The following is a 25,401-nucleotide window of genomic DNA, read 5'->3' as shown; positions in this document are numbered from 1 at the left end:
TCAGATCCACAAACATTTTTGACAGATTTTACATAAGAAGAGTCCAATCATCATCGTTGTCTTCGTCACCATCATTTTAGAATGGCAGAGCTGAAAGGGTCAATGAGTCCAGCCCCTGAATAGATGTCTTTTATTCAACAAAAGAATCTGTCCCTGCAAGACCAGGTCTTTAAGACTGCAATCCAAAACAAAAAACAAAAACAAAAATACTCACTTGGGAGTAAAAGGCCCACCAAGGTCAATGAGGCTCACGTCTATGTAGATATGCATAGAACTGTACCTTTCGGACCAAACTATAACCTACAGATAACTCATCATGAGCCCTGAAATTAATGTAATATTCAAGAGAGGTGCCTGAGACACTTTTTGGTGTCTCAGAAATCAAGGTTATAATGCAAGAAAATGTTAATGGCCTCAATATCAGTCACAAAACAAATCAAGCAGATCTGCGTATTATAAGAGGAAACTAAAATATTTTTTTCAGTGTCAATCATATCTAATCATCATAAAGGAATTCCCTCTTCTAGTGATGACTTATCCATTATGCAGTTAGGTCTTCAGTTTCTAATTAAAATATGAAGACTATTTCACTATTCTTGCTCCTTTCCCTGGACTCAATGCTCACCATGGAAACGCAAGTGGCATCAGTAGTCTGCACCGCCTTCTTCCATCTTTGGTGGATTGCCCGGCTGTGACCCTATCTCGATGTGGGGGCGCTCACCACCTTGGTCCATGCGCTCATAATCTCAAGATTAGACCACTGTAGCACGCTCTATGTGGGGCTGCCTTTGAAGCTGATGCAGAAACTTCAGGTGGCGCAGAATGCAGCGGCCAGGCTCCTTACTGGAGGGAGAAAATTCCATCACATTTCTCCTATCCTGGCCAGACTGCACTGTCTGCCCATTCGTTTCCGCATCCACTTCAAAGTTCTAATGCTCACTTATAAGGCCCTAAACAGTTTGGAACCTCGATACTTGGCGGAACGCCTGCTCCCACCAAGATCTACCCGGATCATCCGCGCGAGCCAGGAGGTGAGGCTGAGGAGCCTGACGCCGAGGGAGGCCCGGTGGGAAAAGACGCGAAACCGGGCCTTCTCGGCGGTGGCTCATCGCCTCTGGAATAACCTTCCTCCAGAGATTCGTGTGGCCCCCACGCTGGGTACCTTTAAGAGACAACTAAAAACATAGATGTACACTCAGGCCTTCCCTCGTGTCAATACTTAATTTTCCTTTATTCTTTCTTTCTTTCTTATTTGTTTTTAGTACTGTATTTGTTATGGATTGTTTATGTAAAATCTCTGTGTTTTTATTGTATATATGTTCACTGGAAGCCGCCCAGAGTGGTCGAATAGACCAGATAGGTGGGATATAAATTAATTAATTAATTTACCTTCATTAAACACTGGATTGGAAAAGATCAGTCTACATGCCAATCCCAAAGAAGGGCAGTGCCAAAGAATGCTCCAACTACTGTACAATTTTACTTATTTAACACGCTAGCAAGGTTATGCTCAAAATCCTATAAGGTAGGCTTCAGCAGTATGTGGACCGAGAACTCCCAGAAGTACAAACTGGATTTCGAAGGAGCAGAGGAACTAGAGACCAAATTGCTAACATGCGCTGGATTATGGAGAAAGCCAGAGAGTTCCAGAAAAACATCTACTTCTGCTTCACTGATTATGCAAAAGCCTTTGACTGTGTTGACCACAGCAAACTATCACAAATTCTTAATGAAATTGGGGTTCCTGACCAACTTATTTATCTCCTGAGAAATCTGTATGTGGGACAGGAAGCAACAGTTAGAACTGGATATGGAACAACTGATTGGTTCAAAATTGGAAAAGGAGTACAACAAGGCTGCATATTGTCTCCCTGCTTATTTAACTTAGATGCAGAATGCATCATGCGAAAGGCAGGACTGGATGAAGCCACAACTGGAATTAAGATTGCTGGAAGAAATATCAACAACCTCAGATATGCAGATGATACCACTCTGATGGTAGAAAGTGAGGAGGAATTAAAGAACCTCGTAATGAGGGTGAAAGAGGAGAACACAAAAAATGGTCTGAAACTCAACATCAAAAAAACTAAGATCATGGCCACTGGTCCGATCACCTCCTGGCAAACAGAAGTGAAAGATATGAAGGTAGTGACAGATTTTACTTTCCTGGGCACCATGATCATTGCAGATGGTGACAGCAGCCACGAAATTAAAAGAAGCCTGCTTCTTGGGAGGAAAGTGATGACAAACCTAGAAAACATCTTAAAAAGCAGAGACATCACCTTTCCAACAAAGGTCTGCATAGTCAAACCTATGGTTTTTCCAGTAGCAATGTATGGAAATGAGAGCTGGACTATAAAGAAGGCTGACCGCCAAAGAATTGGTGCTTTTGACCTGTGGTGCTGGTGGAGACTCTTGAGAGTCCCCTGGACTGCAAGGAGATCAAACCTATCCGTTCTGAAGGAAATCAACCCTAAGTGCTCACTGGAAGGACAGCTCCTAAAGCTGAGGCTCCAATACTTTGGCCATCTCATGTGAAGAGAAGACTCCCTGGAAAAGACCCTGATGTTGGGGAAATGTGGAAGTGGAGGCAGTGGAAGACCGGAGAGCCTGGCGTGCGCTGGTCGGACACAACTTAACGACTAAACAACAAATATCTCTGGATCTCAGTAAATATATCGAAATAAAAGCCATGGCAGTAAAATCATTAAGGGAGATGTAAAAATATCCTGCAATGACAGTTCTCATTATAGTAAAAGTAAAAGTAAAGGTTGCCCTTGACATTTAGTCCAGTCGTGTCTGATCCTAGGCGGCAGTGCTCATCCCTGTTTCCAAGCCGTAGAGCAAGCGTTTGTCTGTAGACAGTTTCCGTGGTTATGTGGCATGTGAGACTAGACACGGAATGCCATTACCTTCCCACCAAGGTGGTACCTATTTATCTACTCATATTTTTACATGCTTTTGAACTGCTAAGTTGGCAGGAGCTGGGACAAAGGATGGGAGCTCAATCCATCGCGTGGATTTGATCTTGCGACTGCTGGTCTTCTGAACTTGCAGCACAGAGGCTTCTGCGGTTTAACCTGCAGCAGCACCATGTTCCTGGCATCTCATTATAGCAATGGACTTTTATTGTTGAGTTTTATTTCTGAGTTGATATGGAAGAGCTCAACTTAAAAATGAGTAAGAACACTTCTTCTACTGAATGCACTAGCTTCTACAATGATGTTACCTGTAGAAGAAGTGATTTAAATCTTGTCTTGCTTTGTCCAGTGACTTCTTCAAGATTTCCTGTGTTCTCAATCTTAGAAATCAAGGTTTATTTTTAGTCTCCTATTGTTTGGGAAGTGGGGACAGAATTAGGTGCTATGGCACTTTTCATTAATGTTCTTGTCTGTTATGAGAGATTCGTGGTTAGAAGCTCTATATTTAAAATCACCTTTTAAAAAAAGGTGAGGAGATGCTCCAGCACTTTATCAGAAATGTGGATTTTGTTAAATATTGTTTAAAGAGTTTTTAGACTATTGATAAGGTGAAGAGTCTTTATATTAGAGAAAAGGAATGGGCTTGCTTGGACATTAATGCCAGTAGCTGTTATCAACTGTAGATATGAGTCTTCTTTTCTTTTGAACCACAAATCACATACAGTAATATTAAATTCTAGGATTTCCACATGACAGACACCTAAATGCAGCTTGCCCAGGAGTAGAGTTCCCAGACGTCTGGCAAAAGCAGGACATGTCCTCCTTTTTAGCCTAATGTCCTCTGTCCGACAGGCAAAGCTGAAAACCTTTAAAATGACCGGCTTTTGTATCTCCGCCCCCCTCCCGAATGCATGGTGGGTGTGTCGCCCTTGCGTGCATGCAGGCCACACCCACTGTGAGTGTGACATGCCCACTGCTCCCTGTGCATGGAGTCCACCCCCCTCTGAGGAGAGGGCCCTGTGGGCTCTCTTGGTTCACCCCCTCCCTCCGTTCCACGGAGAGGGACCTGGACCCGTGTGCCATGCTCTTCTCCTGCCACGCTGGCTACGAATGCCTTGACAAGCAGTACAGGAGCGCCTGCTGCATTTCCCTCTGCCACCGGGACTATTGCAAGAACCAGGGCATCTGCACCCACATGGCCAACCACACCCCCGTCTGCCAATGAGTGTTCCATGGGCCCTGCTCTCGGCCACCTGCTCACTCACTCTCCCAACCTGTGCATCTCTGTGCACGTGCGTGTTGCCGAAGGCGCAGCCCCCTCCCTGCCTGACTTCCCTGTCCCTAGGCTCTCCAGGTGCCCTGTGGGCCATGACTTCTGCTTCCTGGGAGTCCACTGCAATTACAAAGTGACCCAGTTGTGGCTGGCCTGTTGATGTGCAGGGTCCGGCTGCTGCTGGAATCCAGAGTGGATCAGACCAAAAGCAGGTGAGCTGCTGGGCCCCCTTTCTGTTTCCCTATAGGCCAAGCAATAGGACCAAGGTCTGGAGGAGCTCCCCCGCAGGGGAAGATTTCTTGCATTTAGGCTCCTGCTGGACTTAAAATAATAATGTAAAGAGCCAATAATGCTGAGAGTGGGGGGGGGGAGGAATGGCACAAATGCTTAAAATCATGCACGGCCTGGTCAAAGTAGATCGGGTGAGGGAGATACATTCCTTCCTCTCTCACACCACTAGGAATCACGAGGGTCATCCCTGGAGTTGAAAAGAGGCAGATTCCAGGCAGAGAAATAATAATGATGACGATGACGATGACGATGACGATGACTATTATTATTATTATTATTATTATTATTATTATTATTATTATTATTATTATTATTATTATTATTATTATTATTATTATTATTATTATTATTATTATTATTATTATTATTATTATTATTATTGCTGCTGCTTCCAGAATGTCCTTTTGAACTGTGGAACTCATTGCTACAAGAATAGTGAGGTCTGCCAGCTCAGGTAGCTTGAAAGTGGAGATCAAATAAGCACCACAGGGCTAGGTATCCCTCTGCCTGTTATTTGCTGGTGCTCTTCTCTTGCCGCGCTGGCTATGAGTGCCTTGCTGTGGCACACCCCACGTGAGCACAACACAACCCCCGCACACGCAGCCCGCCCCTCCAACCAGTCTGTGTTCCCAAAAAGTTTGGGGACCACTGGTCTACGGTCCTCTTTTTTGTCTTTCTATGACCTCCTTTTGGTACCCATGATTCTGGTAAACCTACCAAGGAGAAAGTTCTAAACTGTATGGCCCTGAGGCCTAACTAGGCCTAGCTTCACCTAAGCCTCCTATTCCTGTCCCAGGGCTAGCTGGGAGCTTTCTCTTTTGACAGAAGGCTAGGTCTATGTAAGTCTCAAAGCCTTCCAGTTTAGGCCTTTCTCCCAGGTGAGCCACATTTAGGTGTCTGGAAGCTGTCTGCCTGTCAGGTAGGATTCCCAGGATGAAGAATTGTTAGATTTGTAATCCAAAACTCCCACTGCTAGCAAACTATGCATTTCTTTAGCACTAAGCAGCAATAGGAAGTGGGATAAATTTTCAGTTTTGAAGACCCCTTTAAAAGATAGAAACTAACTTACATGCAGGGTTCAAAGACCCCTTCAACAAGATAACAAGATACAAACAGAAGAGGGATTGTACACATTTATTAGTTAAACTTCAGAGACTAAGAGTAAGGTGTGTTGTAAAGTCTATAAGAGGGAATGGAAAATGCGACTATGCTTTCATCTTAGGGTAGCCATTACTCCATTGCTGAAAAGAAAAAAGGTAAAGGTAAAGGTTCTCCTTGACATTTAGTCCAGTCGTGTCTGACTCTAGGGTGTGGTGCTCATCTCCGTTTCCAAGCCATAGAGCCAGTGTTTGTCCGTAGACAGTTTCCATGGTCACGTGGCCAGCGCGACGAGACACAGAATGCTGTTACTTTCCCACCGTAGTGGTACCTATTTATCTACTCGCATTTATATGTTTTAGAACTTCTAGGTTGGCAGGAGAAAGAAAAAGAAAAAAAAAACATAACCAAAAAGAAGGTCAGGAATAACAAGGACTTTCTTTACAAAAAAAAGAGAGAGGGCATTTCCCATAAATTTAATTGTAAAAATATTTCTGATCCCCATATTGCACATGATTGTAACTAGGTAACCATCTTGAGACACAGCACTGAGAGAAAAATGGACAATAAATCAAATAAATCAAAGCAAGCAAGCTAGCAAGCATGCATGCATGCATGCATATTGATTGAAGTCCTGTACCAATATGGTAGCAATCAGAAATTCATGCCAAGTGACACGTTGCCTGTTTGCCTTTGTGCAAATTCGGAATCATGGACAAAATGGATTCCTAACTGGAGAAAAGAGGTAGCCATAATGGGCAGTGAAGTCCACAATTTATTTCTCTCACCATAGAACCATGGCTAATGAAATCAAAACCTGACAAAATAAAAAAAAGGTTAAATAATATGACATACTTGGCCCTATGACTCTGTCAGTGGTGACATATGCATCAAAAAAGGAATGGGTGTCCTTGCTGTGGGGAAGTCTATTTTTAGCTATGAATGATTCATTAAGTGCTGGGGTCTCCCAAAAGCTACAGATGTCAAGCTGTCATGGGGTGGGGGGGATAAGCAAGGTCACATTTGATGAAAGCTGATAATGGGTATGTGATTATTTTTGCTACATCACACTGGAAGGCAACAACCACTGCAAATCCTCCTGTTTTGACAAATGGTTTGTCAGAGAAAGTTTGCTTTGAAAATGGCTCCCCAGCCTTCCAAAACCAGCTCAGCTAATTTTACACTTTGTACTGCAGAGATTTAATATGTTCTTGTCTGGCACTGAAGCAGAATGCCACTAATTCCATGTGCATAACTAATCAGGCCACTCGGGAAAAGAAAGAAGGCAGCTTGTTAACGCCCTTGCAAATATTTCAGAAGCACTCTGCTTCTGGCACTAAATAAATAAATCCTGAGGAGCATGGGGTTTGAAAAGAGAACATCTGATTTCTAGGCAAAGGAAGTGCTCAAAACAGGGTGCTTGTTAATGGATGTGTCTTCCTAAGACCACAGACATTCAAAACAAAATCATATCTGTCATACAGTGAACAGGTTTAGCTGGGGGGAGCTAACAGCACATGCAGAAGACCTGGATTACTGTCTGACGGTAGGGTGAGAGAAAGGAAGAACATACTATTCTTTTGATAGTGAAGTGGCTGGAAACCTAAACAGCAGCATGTCACAAAGCAACATTCCAATGCAATTCCCTCTTCTGTCTCCTCAGAAGCTCCCCAGCACTCCGTCTCGCAGTCCCAGCATCCTAACCCAGTCCACATGTTACTAAAACCAGGCAGAACTCACCATGCAAGCAGTCCTACCCCTGATGTCACATCACCACATAGTTCCACTTTCATAAGCACTTATGAATACAGAGCAAAACATGGCAGGGGTGGGTGGGTTCATGTATACTGCTATATTTGAAGAGGACTTTCTTGTTATACAGAACTATTCATAATCAAGAGTTCTAAATTATTGGGAAGTCTCCACTCCCAAACCCCCTACTCTGCTCCTCTCTTCTATTATAATTTAACTGGTAAGGCTGATATGAGGCTTTATAGATTAAAAAGGATTCTGGAGTTCAGAAGTACAATGATGCCTAGGTCCTTGCTGAGCATGTGCCTAAATACTAAGATTCTTGGAAACTGTCATTTTTATGGGCTCTTTGACCTTTATTAAGGACCAAATAATTCATTTTTTCAAGGAATTTTGTGTTAACAAACAACAGTATTTCAGAGCTCAGTGAAAACACAAGCAGCAGTTCTGCCCACTACTGCCAGCATTGGCAAGAATGCTTTCGCTGGAAAGAGGGGATGGAGAGGTAAAACTATGGAATTAACTAGTGATGGCTATGGCCACTAACCTAACCATTGTTAAAAGAGATGAGACTAATGAAGGGCTATGAATGACTACTAGTCATCACGGCAATCTAATGAATCAGAGGCAATAGGCTTCAGAATACCAGTTCCTGGCAAACAACACAAGCAACATGATTGACTGTATCCTGTTAGAAAAGAGGCCAGATATCTCTGAGCTTGGACTATCGCATTACAAATGAGCAAAAATACATATATGTGGTTGCTCGGGAGAGAAGAGTTTGATCAAGCTGAAAGGCAGAGTACTGGACAAGCAACAAGACTAAATACTTTCAATGGCTGCATGTCCAAAGTGTTTCCTGGTAGCTTTTCCCATTGTTTGCCTCAAGACAAAAGTATGATTTACTTTTCTGGAATAAAAAAAAAGGTGATTTATTTAGTAAGAACCAGGTAACAAAGTTCTTGCAGTATTTTAATATTATATAAAGATTTAACCGAAGATTCTGTAAATTTACATCAATGACAAAAAGAGAACAGTGTTGGTTCTCAGTGATATATATGATTAATGAATAGTGGTAATACAGGTAGCATGCTAAGATGACCCAGCAAACTATTTACAGGGGACTGTAATTTTTTACAATAATCTCCTGAGATCTACTGAATTACGTGTATCCTCTGTATGAAAGACACATGATGTTTCCAAACTCTGACATCACATAGGATCAGATGCTTTTGTCTGGTTAACCTGGCTCTGACCGGAACAGCATCATTAGAAAGCAAAAAAAAGGAAGATAGGGCTTTTAAAATATAGTAGAATATTGTAGAACAAACATAGAACAGAAGGGAACATTATGTCTGAATTCATTTTCAAAAGGTTCAAGAAGCTTCTTATGGCTACTATTACTATTGCTACTAATAATAACAACTACAACAATCATCATCATCATCTTTAAAAACAAAAAAAAGAGAGGACAACCAGAAAGATCAAGGGAAAGACACTTCCATGCCATGTTTATTCAACAGGCATGCTTTAAAAGATTTTATTTTTCTGATAAAGTAAAATACTAACATTAACAGTTTTATAAGACAACATTGTCCTTCACTGCCCAATGAAGTAGGGGGCTCACTCTTTCTACCACAACTTGAAGGGGGAGGGGAGATTGCCATCCCTAGGGACCTGGAGGATACCGACAGTCCGGATACATTTCAATCGGAGTTCAGGCCGCTTCATGCGACTGAGACATCCTGTTCGGTGACCTGTTATGGAAGGCTGACTGTGTGTGTGTGTTCCTGTTGGTCCTCCTGGATCCCTCAGCCTCCTTTTATACCATCAACCACAGTACCCTCCTGGACCAGTTCTCAGGATTAAGAATTGAAGGCCTAGCATTACGCTGGCTTCCTTCCTCCCGGTATCTTTGCCAAGAATGCCCCATGATCAGAAGAAAAAGGCTAAAAGATATGACGCTGGAAGATGGGCCCCTCAGGTCGAAAGGCGTCCAACATGCTACTGAGGAAGAGCGGAGGACAAGTACAAGTAGCTCCAGAACTAATGAAGTGCTTGTGCCAAAGACAAAAGGATGGTCAGCTGTGGACGTGCCTGGAAGTGAAAGGAAAGTCCAATGCTGCAAAGAAAAATATTGCATAGGAACCTGGAATGTAAGATCTATGAACTTTGTTAAGCTGGATGTGGTCAAACAGGAGATGGCAAGAATAAACATTGACATCCTGGGCATCAGTGAACTAAAATGGACAGAAATGGGTGAATTCAGCTCAGATGATTATCATATCTACTATTGAGGGCAAGAATCCCGTAGAAGGAATGGAGTAGCCCTCATAGTCAATAAAAGAGTGGGAAAAGCTGTAATGGGATACAATCTCAAAAATGATAGAATGATGTCAATACGAATCCAAGGCAGACCATTCAACATCACAATAATCCAAGTTTATGCACCAACCAGCATTGCTGAGGAGACTGAAACTGAACAATGTTATGAAGATTTACAACACCTTCTAGAACTGACACCAAAGAAAGAGGTTCTTCTCATTCTAGGGGATTGGAATGCTAAAGTCGGGAGTCAAGAGATAAAAGGAACAACAGGAAAGTTTGGCCTGGGAGTTCAAAATGAAGCAGGGCAACGGCTAATAGAGTTTTGTCAAGAGAACAAGCAGGTCATCACAAACAACACTCTTTTCCAACAACACAAGCGGCAACTCTATACATGGAAATCACCAGATGGGCAATACCGAAATCAGATTGATTATATTCTCTAAAGCCAAAGATGGAGAAGCTCTATACAGTCAGCAAAAACAAGACCTGGAGCTGATTGTGGCTCTGATCATCAGCTTCTCATAGCAAAATTCAAGCTTAAACTGAAGAGAGTAGGAAAAACCACTGGGCTACTCAGGTATAATGTAAACCAAATCCCTTATGAATACACAGTGGAAGTGAAGAACAGATTTAAGGAACTAGATTTGGTGGACAGAGTGCCTGAAGAATTTTGGATAGAGGCTTGTAACATTGTACAGGAGGCAGCAACAAAAACCATCCCAAAGAAAAGGAAATGCAAGAAAGCAAAGTGGCTGTCCAACGAGGCCTTAGAAATAGCAGAGAGAAGAAGGGAAACAAAATGCAACGGAGATAGGGAAAGTTACAGAAAATTGAATGCAGACTTCCAAAGAATAACAAGGAGAGACAAGAGGGCCTTCTTAAATGAACAATGCAAAGAAATAGAGGAAAATAACAGAAAAGGAAAAACCAGAGATCTGTTCAGGAAAATTGGAGATATTAGAGGAACATTTTGTGCAAAGATGGACATGATAAAGGACAAAAATGGGAGGGACCTAACAGAAGCAGAAGACATCAAGAAGAGGTGGCAAGAATACACAGAGGAATCATATTAGAAAGATTTTGATATCCCAGACAACCCAGACAATGTAGTTGCTGACCTTGAGCCAGACATCCTGGAGAGTGAAGTCAAGTGGGCCTTAGAAAGCCTGGCTAACAACAAGGCCAGTGGAGGTGATGACATTCCAGTTGAACTATTTAAAATCTTAAAGGATGATGCTGTTAAAGTGCTACATTCAATATGCCAGCAAGTTTGGAAAACTCAACAGTAGCCAGAGGATTGGAAAAGATCAGTCTACATCCCAATGCCAAAAAAAGGCAGTGCCAAAGAATGCTCCAGCTACCGTACAATTGCACTCATTTCACACCCTAGCAAGGTTATGCTCAAAATCCTACAAGTAGGCTTCAGCAGTATGTGGACTGAGAACTCCCAGAAGTACAAGCTGGATTCCGAAGAGGCAGAAGAACTAGAGACCAAATTGCTAACATGCGCTGGATTATGGAGAAAGCCAGAGAGTTATCTGGACCTAGTCAACTTCACAGCTGATTCCAAATTATTCAGTATGATGAAAGACAGGCAGACGAACAGCTGTGAAAAGATTATTGTAAACTGAGTGAGAAGAGGCACATATAAAGTAACCCATACTGAACCAAATTTTTAAAAAAATCAATCCAATCTCACAATTGGACTGGGTTATCAATATGTTTTCATGGTAGAAAGCTCACTACAAACAACAGCAGCATTCAAGTGCCACTGAATTCCATATTAGAGGTTACTAAGGCAGGGAAGTAGCATTGTGATAGGACAATGCCATTGCACAATATCATTGGGTATGATATTTTTGAAATTTAGGACACAATTTTAGTTGCCTCATCTTGAAAAGGATGCTGGAAGTTGTCTCATCTTGAAAGGAGCTGGAAACACCTAGACATATAATCAAAATGCTGGACCATCTTTCCTACCAATGCTATAGGCATTGGAACAAGGCATAGAAGGTAAGTTGATCAATTCATTTTTATTCAACTCAAACATCTTCAGCCTGCATGGAACAAGTACGGAGAAATGAATGTGAACTGCTGTAGCTCATGGGATTGCTTGGCAGTGTTTTGCAACCAAATCTCCCAGAGAAATGGACTGCACAAGGAAGCTGTAGTTTTATTATCACTACTGCTAATAATTACTGCAGGACCTAATAAATATGGTTGCTATAAAATGTGGTAGGCAGCTGAAGCAAACAACAATAATCCCAGTGGGGAAGATACTAGGTTTGCACACAATACACAGACACAGACAGGGAGACAGACAGAGACAGATGGACTGCCAAGTCTAATGTGCTTTATGAAATCACAGAGAATCGCTATACTTCCCAAGTTTGGAAATATATTTCAGAATGAACCACACTAGAAAAGAAAAAAGATTAGGTTTTTGTTTTCTTTGTGATGCAAGGAGGGTTGTGGATCACCAGCATCACAACTTGTGCACCTTCTTGATGCACACACATGGGCAGCAGCAGAGCAAGACTTGTAAAAAAAATTCCCCTAGGTTTTCCACAATCCTCAACAGCATCATTAAGGTATAGAATTAGGGTCACGTGTCACATACGCTGTAGGCAAGATCCCTAGCAGGAATAACAACTACACAATGCCAGTATTAGCACATTTTGTCACTTGTCCAACTTCCAAAAATTGTTTTTAGTCCCTGGTTCTGGGATCCTGAGTTGTCTTTTTAGCAGGACTCTACCTCTGAGGAACAATGGAGCTTACCCTTCAACCAGCTGACTTGCCTGCTGTCTTTGCATCTCATGCTTTATAGGCCTTATCTGTGGCTGCTGTTGCAATACTACCCCTGAACCTTGCTTCTTGAGTCACCTGCTACTTGCTTTTCAACTTTCTCTTGTTATTGCACCAATTGTTTCATTCATGCTTCCCAAAGTAGCTTGATGCAGCCCTGTTACCAAGATGTTCTCAGGCAGCTTACAGAATAAAAACAAAATAAAAAATTTAAAAAATAGATAACAATAAAATAAACAACAATGGATGGAATTCTGGAAATGTTCACATAATGTCTGTGTAAATTTCAGCAGCTAATTGTGGCTAATTAATAAAGTGCTGGGGTACATCTCAGTTGGGCAGTTGGATGTGAGACGAGGGACAGGACTAAGATGTTACCCAGGTGCCACACCATTTACAGCAAGTCACACAATCTTCAAACAAACAACAAGAGGACTTGGGACAATAGAATGTGAAAAATCAAACAATTCATAATACCTATTAGTTAAATCAAGATTGAAAAGGCTGCAGCAAGTTTTAAAGGCCTAGGAAAAGAAAACCTTATTTAGCTAATGTCAAAAAGTATAATAATGTAAGGAGCAGGCAAACCTCTCCAGGAAGAGCATCCCATAACTAGACCATCACTAGAAAAAGGCCCTTTAAAAATGTGATCCAAATCACCTAATCTAGTGAAGCAACCTGAAAAGAAGTACTGAGGATGATAGTCAATGCTGTTGACTCTCTGTAGTGACTTCCTATCCATCCAAAATGGGGTGCCATTATCGGCCCTCTCTTATTGTTCCTTGTGACAACATGCATAAAATGTGAGCCCATGTATGGTAAAGACAGTGAATCCATGGAATTCTGTGGTCACTGTGAAAACACAGCCAAGCTAGATATGTTTAGGCATACAAAGAGAAACTAGCAGGAAATCAGCTTTTAGATGCAACCAATAAGGAATTCAAGGTAACAGTACCTTTTGTATTTACTTCTTTCTCAACTGGTGGATCCGATTCTTCATGATACATGCAAATTCTAGAATTCTGTTATTGCTGTTGTTGGTGCTGCCTTTAATGTGCCCCCCAAATAGTTCTGCTCCTGAATGAGCAAAGGTGATTAAAGGCCGGGGGAGGGGGGGAAAATAGTGTGCTACCACATCTGTTAATAATGGAACTTTTCTATAGAATGAATGTAAATCTACAAAGCAGCAGAACAGCTGTTGAGAGAAAACTCCTGGGATTCCTCTGAGGCAGAATGATACCATTTTACTTCCGAAAAATGATGCAAAATCAGTCCATCCTGTTTACAGTGATTCCCTCACCTATTAACATTATTTTTTGATAGCATTCGTCATAAGGCTTTGCTAGCGCTCATGCAGTCTCTAGTAGGAACAAATGATTCATCCTTTGCATCATTTTCTTATAAAGTCTTAGGTAGAGAGTGCTGGAAATTGGTTCTGCTTTTCAAAAGGAAAATGTCCTTGTCAGGGTCAAAACCAAGGAATGGTCTTGAACTGTGGCCTATGCAGAAGCTGGGATGCTCTTTCAAGTGACTTTGCATTCTTCTTTCCTTGCTTTGCCCAGTGAAGGTAATGGATAAAGATGATTTCTGCCAGAAAGACTAAGACTCAAACTCCCATTGATCATAAAGCTCACTATTACTCATCCTGATTCACTCTTTTGTTGTGAAGATAACATTGGGATAAAATTTTGTTCCAGGAACGAAGGCATGCAAGTTTATTTATTTGTGAAAGGTATTGACCCAACAATATTGTGTCCAACGGGATGAAAATGACTTCTGAAAAAATTATTGTATAATGAAAATAAAGAAACTATACTAGGGCCTAACCACTCAGGACACTGCAGCTTTCAGAAACTAATGAGCAATCAGTACAATGATGGCAAAGTTGGATAGAGTAGTTCCATGACAATGCTCTTCTGCTCTTTATATTGAAACTCTTTTCTAATTCAAGAAGAAAATCTAGCAATGACAGATATACTATGGCATTTTCAAAGCTGGCCACTAGCTTTGTTGAGATTTTGAAATGTCTCAAATGCCCTCTGACCTGACTAGCCCAAGGCCTTTATAGCTTTTTAAATACTAGGTCTTAATTACAAAGAGACTTAACAGGTAGGAATGTACACTAATCAAGATAATTCTACCAATTTTATCCATCATTCAAAATTAAAACCTTAAGTACTTGCTTGCCTGAACTGCTCCTGTTGAGAAACACCCTTGCATTAATTTGATCAACTGGAAAAGTGAACTGTTATATGTGGATCTTTGTCTATACCTAATTATATTCATACAAAATGGATGAAACTTTGTGCCTTACATAATTATATACCTCTAGATTTGTTAACATTTATCAAACCTGATCCAACATCTGTAATTATTATGTAATTACTAACTAATTATTACTATAATTAGTATTAACTCTGTGTTTATTATTATAATTAATTACTTGCCAGAATCCTATCAGCATCACACAGCCTAAACTGGAAACAATGCAAGTAGTATAAACAATTTTGCTGGCTGCCCATTTTACATTCATCCCTGTCCAGGTTGTTCAATTTGTTGTACACTCCATTGCATGCCAGGCATGTGACAGATGGCTAGCCGAAAATGAAAAACACTTCTATGATTGTTCTTATGTGCATTAGATTTTGCAACAGGATTTTAGTCATGGTAACTCATTAAAGGTAAAGGTTCCCCTTGACAATTTTTTTTTTGTCCACTCGTGTCCGACTCTAGGGGGCGGCGCTCATCCCGCTCTTCAAGCCATAGAGCCAGCGTTTTGTCCGGAGACAATCTTTCGTGGTCACATGGCCAGGGTGATTTAGACACGGAACGCTGGTAACTCATTATTAACTCCTATTTTTCTCTTTGTTGCATTATTTGGTATGACGTACCTCCTTAACTGGAGAGTGAAGTCAAGTGGGCCGTAGAAAGCTTGTCTAACAACAAGGCCAGTGGAGGTGATGGCATTCTAGTGGAACTATTTAAAATCTTAAAAGATGACGCTGTTAAAGTGCTACATTCAATATGCCAGCAAATTTGGAAAACTCAACAGTGGCCAGAGGACTGGAAAAGATCAGTCTACATCCAATACCAAAGAACGGCAGTGCTCCAACTACCGTACAATCGCATTCATTTCCCACACCAGCAAAGTTATGCTCAAAATCCTCCAAGGTAGGCTTCACCAGTATGAGGACCGAGAACTCCCAGAAGTACAGTCTGGATTTTGAAGGGGCAGAGGAACTAAAGACCAAATTGCTAACATGTGCTGGATTATGGAGAAAGCCAAAGAGTTCCAGAAAAACATCTACTTCTGCTTCATTGACTATGCAAAAGCCTTTGACTGTGTGAACCACAGGAAACTATGGCAAGTCCTTAAAGAAATGGGAGTGCCTGACCACCTTATTTATCTCCTGAGAAACCTATACATGAGACAGGAAGCAACAGTTAAAACTGGATATGGAACAACTGATTGGTTCAAAATTGGGAAAGGAGTACAACAAGTCTGCACATTGTCTCCCTGCTTATTTAACTTATATGCAGAATACATCATGTGAAAGGCAGGACTGGAGGAATCCCAAACCAGAATTAAGATTGCCGGAAGAAATATCAACAACCTCAGATATGCTGATGAAACCACTCTGATGGCAGGAAGTGAGGAGGAATTAAAGAACCTCTTAATGAGGGTGAAAGAGGAGAGTGCAAAAAATGGTCTGAAGCTCAACATAAAAAAAAACTAAGATCATGGCCACTGGTCCCATCACCTCCTGGCAAATAGAAGGGGAAGATATGGAGGTGTGACAGATTTTACTTTCTTGGGCTCCATGATCACTGCAGATGGTGACAGCAGCCACGAAATTGAAAGATGCCTGCTTCTTGGGAGGAAAGCAATGACAAACCTAGACAGCATCTTAAAAAGCAGAGTCATCACCTTGCCAACAAAAGTCCGCATAGTCAAAGCTATGGTTTTTACTGTAGTGATGTATGGAAGTGAGAGCTGGACTATAAAGAAAGCTGACCACCGAAGTATTGATTTTTTTTTTGAATTGTGGTGCTGGTGGAGACTCTTGAGAGTCCCCTGGACTGCAAGGAGAACAAACTTATCCATTCTAAAGGAAATCAAGCCTGAGTGCTCACTGGAAGGACAGATCTTGAAGCTGAGCCTCCAATACTTTGGCCATCTCATGAGAAGTGAAGACTCCTTGGAAAAGACACTGATGTTAGGAAAGTGTGAAGGCAGGAGGAGAAGGGGATGACAGAGGATGAGATGGTTGGACAGTGTCATTGAAGCAACCAACATGAATTTGACCCAACTCCGGGAGGCAGTGGAAGACAGGAGGGCCTGGCATGCTCTGGTCCATGGGGTCACGAAGAGTTGGACACAACTAAACGACTAAACAACAACCTCCTATACTGGAGATACTATGTAACCAACATAAGTGGCACATTTAATATGAATCTTTGCTTATTTTATTCTTATATGCAAGAATGTAAACTTTCAAAAATTTTCCTTCCTTGCCCAAAATCACAAACATTTAGGAATATTTTTCACACTTCAGAACCTTGTATATAATACAGTATATAAAATCTTAGAACTGCAGAGCTTGAAGGGATCCTAGGGATCATTGTCCAGTCCAGGAGGCACAGTGGGGAACTGAAGTCCCTATTAGGTCACATCCCTACTCGAAAGGCAGAGTAGGGACATGACAAATTTCTTGTTCTTTTTCTTTTTTCTTTTGTCTTGCCATGTTGAGACTCTTCACAGAGATTTCTTAATACATTACAAAGCATAAGACTGGATCCATTTTGGTTACTCTATTTATCATATCATCATCATTACTTATCAAAAAATGTGAATCTTTTTCAGCATTTCAGCATTGACTGTGAAATGATGGGGCAACATCCATTGCACAATAAGTTAGGAAGTTACCTGTCTAGCTTTCAATTTCTGAGAGCCAAGTTTCTTTGTTTTGGATATGTATGTGTATATGTGGGTAGGATACTTAGTTAGGTGCCATCAAGTTGGTACCAAATTACAGCAACCCTAACAGGGCTTTCAAAGTAAGTGAGGTATTTAAGGAGCAGTTTTACCAGTTCTTCTCCCCCAGTGAGTTTTCATGCAAATTGTGGATTTGAGCCCTGGTGTCCAGAGATCTAGTCTGTCACTCTGTCCACTACATCAGACTGAGTACCTGGGTACGTAGGAAGGAAGATCTATATGTACTGGCATTCTGGATTTTGCTTTAAGAAAGCCACAGAGAAAAGACTCAAATTTTATACCATCTTTAGAACATTTTCGTATATAAAATGTAAATATATACATTATATTGTGTTACTTTGTATTCAACAGCAGCATATACAGCTTTCAGATGGCAGTAATATTAACACCAACAATGCCATGAATGAGAAATAGTCACAGTTAAGATTAGTGCATTTTCTTACGGCAGTGCAACTTTATTTAGTCTCAGAAAAACTCTTCTTTGGCCCAATTCAAAATCAGTCTGCCACAAATGAGTTCATTTCCACACACTCTTGACGGAGTTCAAATTGGTTGCTTTAACATGACAGTCCTATTCCAGTTCTATTTCAATTTAAACAATAAAAAACCAGAAGAAGGGACAACGGAGGGCTAGAATTTGCCCATCCACACTGAACGTGTGCACATCAGAAATCACTCACATGCACACAGGTCACTTAGCTCCAATCCTCCCTACTACAGTAGAATGTGCTATATTACTATTTAAGCCACAGGAATCATATATACTTTTGTACCTACCCCCATGATCAACAGATGCAAACTGTATGCAAATCTGTGCCCTGTTTGTTGCTTTCTTTTTCTGATAAATGTCCTCTTTTTTTGGTGAGGTTTAACTAGCCATCTTGCATTCCTCCCTGTTGTCCTCTTCCTAAAAACAACAGTGGGATAGAGCTGTTGATATTCTCCATCCCTTTCTGCAACCTTTCTGCCTGTGCCCATGCTGAGGGCAGTGCCTTTGGTATTCTTGGAGTCTTTGCTTTTTGGGCGGTCAAAAAGCAAAGACTGTGTTTTGTATAGTTAGATCATTACAGTGGTAAGGAAAATCCCTTGTCTTGACTACATGGATAAGACTGTATTAAATACTATCACTATGCCATCACAGCCCATTATCAAGCATTATCTTTGCATACTCAATGGACCCAAGATGCTTTTGCACAGATAGCTGCATCAATGCCTCTGTGTGGTACCTTGCTGCCACAGAGAGCTGACCCAAGCTGTTTACTTAGCTTCATGACAATTTCTGTGATCACTAATGGGTGTCTCTTTCATACTCTCTTGGGGAATGGGCAAATGTTGTAGACATGTATGTAATACTCTGGTGTTGACTTTATTTGGTGGCATTTTCTTCCTGTATCTTCACTGTCTTTGGCTTCATTTGTCCACACATTGCTGTTTAATTCTACTGGCTAAGGCAATATGCATGATTTTGTTGGTGATATCACTATAAATCTGACAGGATAACACAGTGAAAAGATATTCAGACAAAATTAGGCAAGCTACCACAGCTTATAGAACAAAATTGCACTGAAGACAAATGAGGCTAAGCTCAGTGGGGGCAAGAAAGAAATGACACCTCCAAGTGCACAAGAACAGCTGTTCTTTCTGCTAGAGTTCTTTTTTTTTGGGGGGGGAACATTCTTGGACAACCTGTTTCAAACAAGTAGCTGCACACAATTACAAATGAAGTTGCAACCAACTCCTGAGGAAGAACTTTATTCAAAACACATCTGTCTCAAAATAATCATAACAAAAATAATATATATATATAAAAGAATATATATATTCTCCTCCATTGTGGGGATAGTGGTAAGTTTTTTAGCTGCAGTAAATACACTATTTTGAAAGTAAATATGAAATCAGAGATTATTTGGTGCCTCCTTAGAGTCACATGCCAAATGTATTGAAATACAAATGCAACACTGCCTTTGCATCCAATTGTATCTGCTTTTTGCCTTGCACAGCAGATTTCAGGATAGCACTGAAACCAGATGAACTGATGCATCCAACGCACACACACATACACACACACACACAAACGAAGGGCCATTTACACATTATGTTGTAGCCTGTTCTATCTTCCTAACACATATAGCTATCTGATATGTTTGTAACATGTTGAATACATTCACAGCTCAGATGCAAACCTAGGAGAAACACAATTTACATCAAGACAAACAGAAATAGGTCCTGCTGATTTCAATGGAAAAGCTGCAATAACATTAAATCTCTCCCATCCAAATCAACGAGACTGCCAACTTGTTAAATGTTGGCCAAATAATGGATACAATCTTCAAAATGTGTGATGGAGGCCGAATAAACACTATTTGGTTAGAGTAATCATCTAAGCTGCTATAGTGGCAGAGCTTTCTTACAGTAAAAGCACAGAAATGTTGATTGTTTCAGAATTGAGAGGACAGTTATACTAAACAAAGATGAAAGAAGATCAGGTAACTGTACAGCAAAACATGATGGTCCTAGTTTATACTGCAACTAAAGAAAGGTATTACAATGAAAGTGTAGCATCTTTAGAAATATACATATATAGGCCATGTCCATCAACATCACAAAGTAAAATGTTATATTATTTTTGAGATCAATGAGACTGTCCTAGATATATTGGTGTCTACTACGGACCTGAGAAACCTACCAAGAAACATTTTCTTTCTTTTTTTGTTTTAAATAAAATTTTGAAAAAGAGAATACCTTCAATAAACTGGGGTGCAGTTGCTATCAGAAATGGCTACTTCTCACCCAGCAATGTCTACCTGAACATAGTTTGTGTTGAGGTGTCATGATGTTCCATGTTTCTTACTCCCACTTCTCGGCCTTACTTTCCAACAGTGTGGAAACGTGGAACACAGTGACCTTGCAAGGTGCATGTTGGCTTTCTGAAGTGGTAGTCAAGCATTTTTCCATAATTTTTATATGGGTTTTCATGGTTACACATACTGTATATTGTTATTCTTATATAAGCAGCACTATTTATAGGTACGCAGTTTTATAGATCATCTCTCCCATTCTTAGCCATTCTATATTCTGTTTCTTATTTAACACTTTGATTGCAGGAGCAGTATTTGTCTAAATTATGCATATTCTGACAACACAGCATTTTTTTCTCCCTATCTTTTCCTATCCCAAAACATGAAAAATTACAAAAGAGGGAAAAAAGAACTTCTAGAATCTTTTTAAAGCTAAGTGTAGGAAACAGCAATGTTTTAACAATACTCCCACTTCTCCTACTGTATGCAACTGATGAGTACAAAGCATTGAACTCCAGTAGATGAATGGAGCAATTTCAAGTCTTATAATTACTTTAGAGAGGTGAATAAGAAAGGAACAAGAAATATATAAGAATACTCACTTTGACGAATCTATGAAGTATATTACAAGAGCACCAATACTAAGAGCGAAGACTAAAACAACCTGTAAAAATAAGAGGAAAAAAACAATCACTTTCCAAGGTACAGCATTTATTAATCAAACAAACAAGCAAATAGGAATGGGAAAATAGTACATAAAATTTTCCTTCTGTTTTAATTACCTTCTGCTTTACCAAAAATAAGAATATTGTGTGCATGGCTTCTCAAAACTAAGTATTATGCTGTGTCATATGTCCATAATCATCCAAAACTATTTTGGTCTTTGCAGCAGAAAATCCACTTTGTGTCTACTAGTGGTATAACAACAAACAATTGTATCAGCAACGGGACCAATGGCAAAGCATAGCAGAATTTATGGCAGGTTATGGGCAGGGCCTAGTTTGGTCAACTACCTACAAACAAGGACAATGTAGTCTCAGTGGCCTATCATACATCTGTTTGTGCCAGCTTCACAAAAAATCTTAAATATGTAGGATATATTTTACATGGAACACAAGATGGGCAACATCACACTGGTTCCAATCTATTGTTGCTCTTTTTCGCTGCAAAGAACAGTACTGTATTGGTTCTCTGTGTCTCTGTGTTTGTGCGTCTAAAGTTATTTGCTTCTTTGTTTCGCAATTTATTTGTTTTGTATTATTGTAATAAAAAATGGAAGTTATACCAACAATGTAGCTTTGTACACATATTTTGCATCATTTTAATATGAAACAATGTTGCAAACTCTTACTATTGCTGACAATTTTTACACAGGGAAAACAGAAGCCTGATTATACGTGTATGACAAAATGTACATGGTTTTTTCCTGACTTCTCTTTTTAGAAGTAACAATGTAATTCAAATAGAAACACATTATACAAAACTGGTAATAATGATTATAATCTCCAAAATAACATATGCATTAAGGACATCAGATGGTATTATCAAATTAAGTTAGCACATCCCTCCATAGATCAACATGGGCGACTGGGGGAACAATGAAAGAATCTTTACAGTTAAAAGTGTGCAGCTTTTGTGAAATGAATCTATATTGGAATTCTGATACATTACTTGCAAATGTGCAGTAACTTCTAGAAAATGTTAGAGATGCTTTACTTGGATTTTATTATTAAAGCACAGAAGCAAATTATTTTACAGGGCACTGAAGATATGTTTACATTGATCAATCATTCTGGCACAGGCAGAGCTGCTAAATTATTTGCACAGTTGAGTCAAAGAGAAGCAGTAATTTCTTGAGTAAAGAAAAGCTGAAGGTGATCTCTTTTTGAGTGCAAGATCACCATATCTAATCAGCCAATACTATGCATGGCTGCTCAGAAGGAAGCCCTACATCTTTCCACTACTTGTACTCCCAGGTAACTGTTTAGGACAGCAGACTAAAGATATATAAGTACCAAAAAAAGACTACTTGTACTTGAATCGAGTAAAACAGTGTTGTGTTTAATGCTAATATGGAAAGTAGTTATTATTAAGAGATAGATCAGTAATTACAGAATAACTTTAAAAATATTTGGTGATATATTAGAAAAGAACAGAAATAATCCCTGTGAAAATTCCTGTTTATTGCCAATGTTTTAAGAAGAAACAGTTGTCCTACAACAGCATAATTGGTGGACTAAAAGAGAACTATGCAAAAGAGCATTATGGACTGCCCTCTCTCACCCATGTTCTTTGTCTTGTCACATACACCAAAGGTGCAAGTGGCCACTGCCCTGAAACATGGATGACAATCATGGAAAAGATAGTATTTATCTGTTTGTGAGAAGAAGGCCATTAGCTTGCCTCCAGCTTTGAAAATTTCCACTTGTCCCAGTGGCACAGGAACATCATTACAGTATGTGGAACTGCCACTCTCCCACAAGTCAGTGGCATAGGATCTCCTTTTTTCGGAAAACCTGAGCTTTAAGTAGAACCGATAGCTCAGCAGGAGAGCAAATGTTCTGAATACCAGAGACCTGAATTTCAGTAGGCAGCCTCACCAGCAGGTAAAACATCTCAGGGAGAAACAAGGCTGGAAGGACTCTTTGCTTGATACCTTGAAACAATGCTTTCAATCAAAACAAACTGCATTTGACTTAGTGGATCATGGTTTATACCAGCTCCTTACATATCTCCTGGACATCTGAACAAAATTTGACAGCTCACACATTTCTGCCATTTGTTTCTTGCTTGCTTTCTGAGACTATGAAGCATGCACAATCTAGATTGGTGAAAATCAACACTGTATGTGAAGAAATTAACTATGGAAATCCAACCTGAAAGGAATACTGTAGTTAAGACAGGTAGAAATTGCAAGCCACATATTGACAAAATGGGTACCTTAAGCCAATGGAAGCCACAGTGAACTTCCATAGAATTAAAAAGGCTCCTATATGAAATAAAAGTTTCCATTCTGTTCACTAAACACATTATTTGGATTTATATAATTGCTTAGCCAAACCAACCATTTGCAGAAGTTACTCAAGCAGATGTGCATTTCTATTTGGCTTAATTCATTGAACAACTGAACAAAGGAAATGCTTAAAATATACAAAGACCAAAAGCACACACAAAAAGTATCTTGTTATGTGCCGTCAAATGACTTCTAACCTACGGTGACCCAAACAAGGTTTTATAAGTTATGTGAGATGTTCAAGAAATGGTTCACCATTGCCATCTCTCTGCAAGTTTCCACGGCCAAGTGGAGATTTTTATTTCAGACCTTCTGAGCCCAAGTTGAAGACTCTGTCCACTACACTGCACTGGCTCTGAAGAATCCAAGGCTTACCAATAAAGGGGAAAGGTTTACGGAACACAGTGGAGATATCAGTCTCTTTTGGCCTGCTGCCCCAGCTCCTATCGTATGGGAGTGGAGGAATAAATACCCACATTGTCATGATACTACTGGATGAATCCTTACCAGATGGAGACCCTACAGGGCCAGAGAGCACAGAGAAGAAGACAGCTTCTGATGCTCCTGAGAGAGAGAGAGATGTCGATACACTTCAGGCAGAGGCACACAGCCCAAGGCTAGAATCAGAGAAGGAGATTAGGTCTCCTCCCACCCCAAGAGAAAAACACAAAACAAGGGCACAAGCTAGGCAGATACCAACCAAGCAAAAAGGAAGACTTCATTAGGAACAAAAGCCTCATCATGAATTAGGAGGCTCTTTGTCTCCCTGGAAATCCTGACACTGGAAAGCCTTTAGCTAAGTCTAGGGCAGGGCACAGTTGAACTCAAGAGAAGCTTAGTTGTAGGATGGGACAACTGCACCAATAACCAAGCTTTCTTTCCTGAACATTTGTCTGCTTTGTTTCCCTACAAATGTCCCTGATCTCTACGAAATCAGCAGCTGCAGCCCTTAAGATTCTGTTAGCCTACAACTCCCAGCAGTCAATGGTAAGGAATTCTGGAAACTGCAGCCTACATCTGAAGGTTCACACCTTTGCCTTTACCAAACAAAAGCCAATGTGATGCATGTTATGTATATACCTTTAAAACAGTCTATTAGGGATACAGTAGTTCCTTAGTTTTCTAGGGAGTCTCTCTGAGGTTGACACAAGGACAGATATGCATGGGCAAATGTGGGCCAGAATCCTGTTTGTGCAGGCACAACATAAAGGCTCAATGGCTTTCAAAACATCCTAGAGTGACGTTACAGAGTTTTAAAACTTTATGAAAATATGTCATCCTTCTCTTTGGAAGAGAAGCCTCTATTTTGGTGGTGCTTATTTCCTGTATGTGTGTGTTTTAGAACTGTGCCCTGCATAATTTCTCAATATTTTGTCAAAAGGGCAGTCTTACTGCAAGACAAGCAGAGAATAATTAGCAATTAACTCTACAGAGAGATGAAAACATAAAGGAGACAGAGCCTCTATTCTTCAGACTATCACTCAGTTGTGTAATAACACTTCCTGAAGTGGGGATAATAGTTATTATATATGGTACATTGAAGCTCTTCAGAGACACAAGAGAAAAAAGCTATCAAGGCCTTGCATTATTTTGTTTTTGTTTCATGAAAGAAAAAACATTAATTCTTTCACGTACAACTTTTCTGTTCTATGCATGTCAGCTGAGCTAAAATGATTTATGAAGATACTCATAAAATCCAAATCGCCAGCAGGCACAGCAGTCTGCATATCCAGATTTGTATCCTCATTAAAGCCTTTCTATTCTGATTTTATGCTCACATTTGAATAATGTTTTAGTAATCCTTTCGATAGGGCAGGCTGCTCTTGCAGCATTTGGATCTGCCATTTAATCCAAAAGAGATGGTCAAATAAAACAGAACAAAATAAATATCCCTCTGGTAGAAACAGTGTCCTCTTTGACTGATCCTAGTGTGTTTCAGTGGCCCCAATTCAACTGATACCATGGTGGAATGGAGGCTGCTTCTCATGTATGTGCTTTTGTACCATTAAGGTCAAAAAAATGTTGATATACTGTAGTCAAGATGCTTTCTGAAGTACAAGGATACAGAATCTCAGTAAAAATCTTTGGTGGAGGTTTTATAAGCTACCTATAAGCTACTTATA

General features: G+C 40.2%; 1 protein-coding gene across 30 annotated transcripts in view; it reads right to left on the bottom strand.

Moving 5' to 3' along the window:
- KCNMA1 (potassium calcium-activated channel subfamily M alpha 1) overlaps positions 1 to 25,401 on the bottom strand; it is a 668,230-nt gene that overhangs the window by 356,740 nt on the left and 286,089 nt on the right. For all 30 annotated transcript variants that reach the window (XR_013543877.1, XR_013543878.1, XR_013543879.1 and 27 more), the window contains exon 3: positions 20,868 to 20,929. Coding sequence is in view for 27 of the 30 variants with exons in the window: in XM_072995024.2 (XP_072851125.2) it covers positions 20,868 to 20,929 (62 nt within the window). In the remaining 3 variants the exon portion in view is untranslated. The remainder of the gene's footprint in view (positions 1 to 20,867; positions 20,930 to 25,401) is intronic.

The sequence above is a fragment of the Pogona vitticeps genome, chromosome 3, assembly GCF_051106095.1.
Source record: "Pogona vitticeps strain Pit_001003342236 chromosome 3, PviZW2.1, whole genome shotgun sequence".
In the NCBI taxonomy this organism is placed as follows: domain Eukaryota; kingdom Metazoa; phylum Chordata; class Lepidosauria; order Squamata; family Agamidae; genus Pogona; species Pogona vitticeps.
This window is presented reverse-complemented; position numbering and strand designations above follow the sequence as displayed.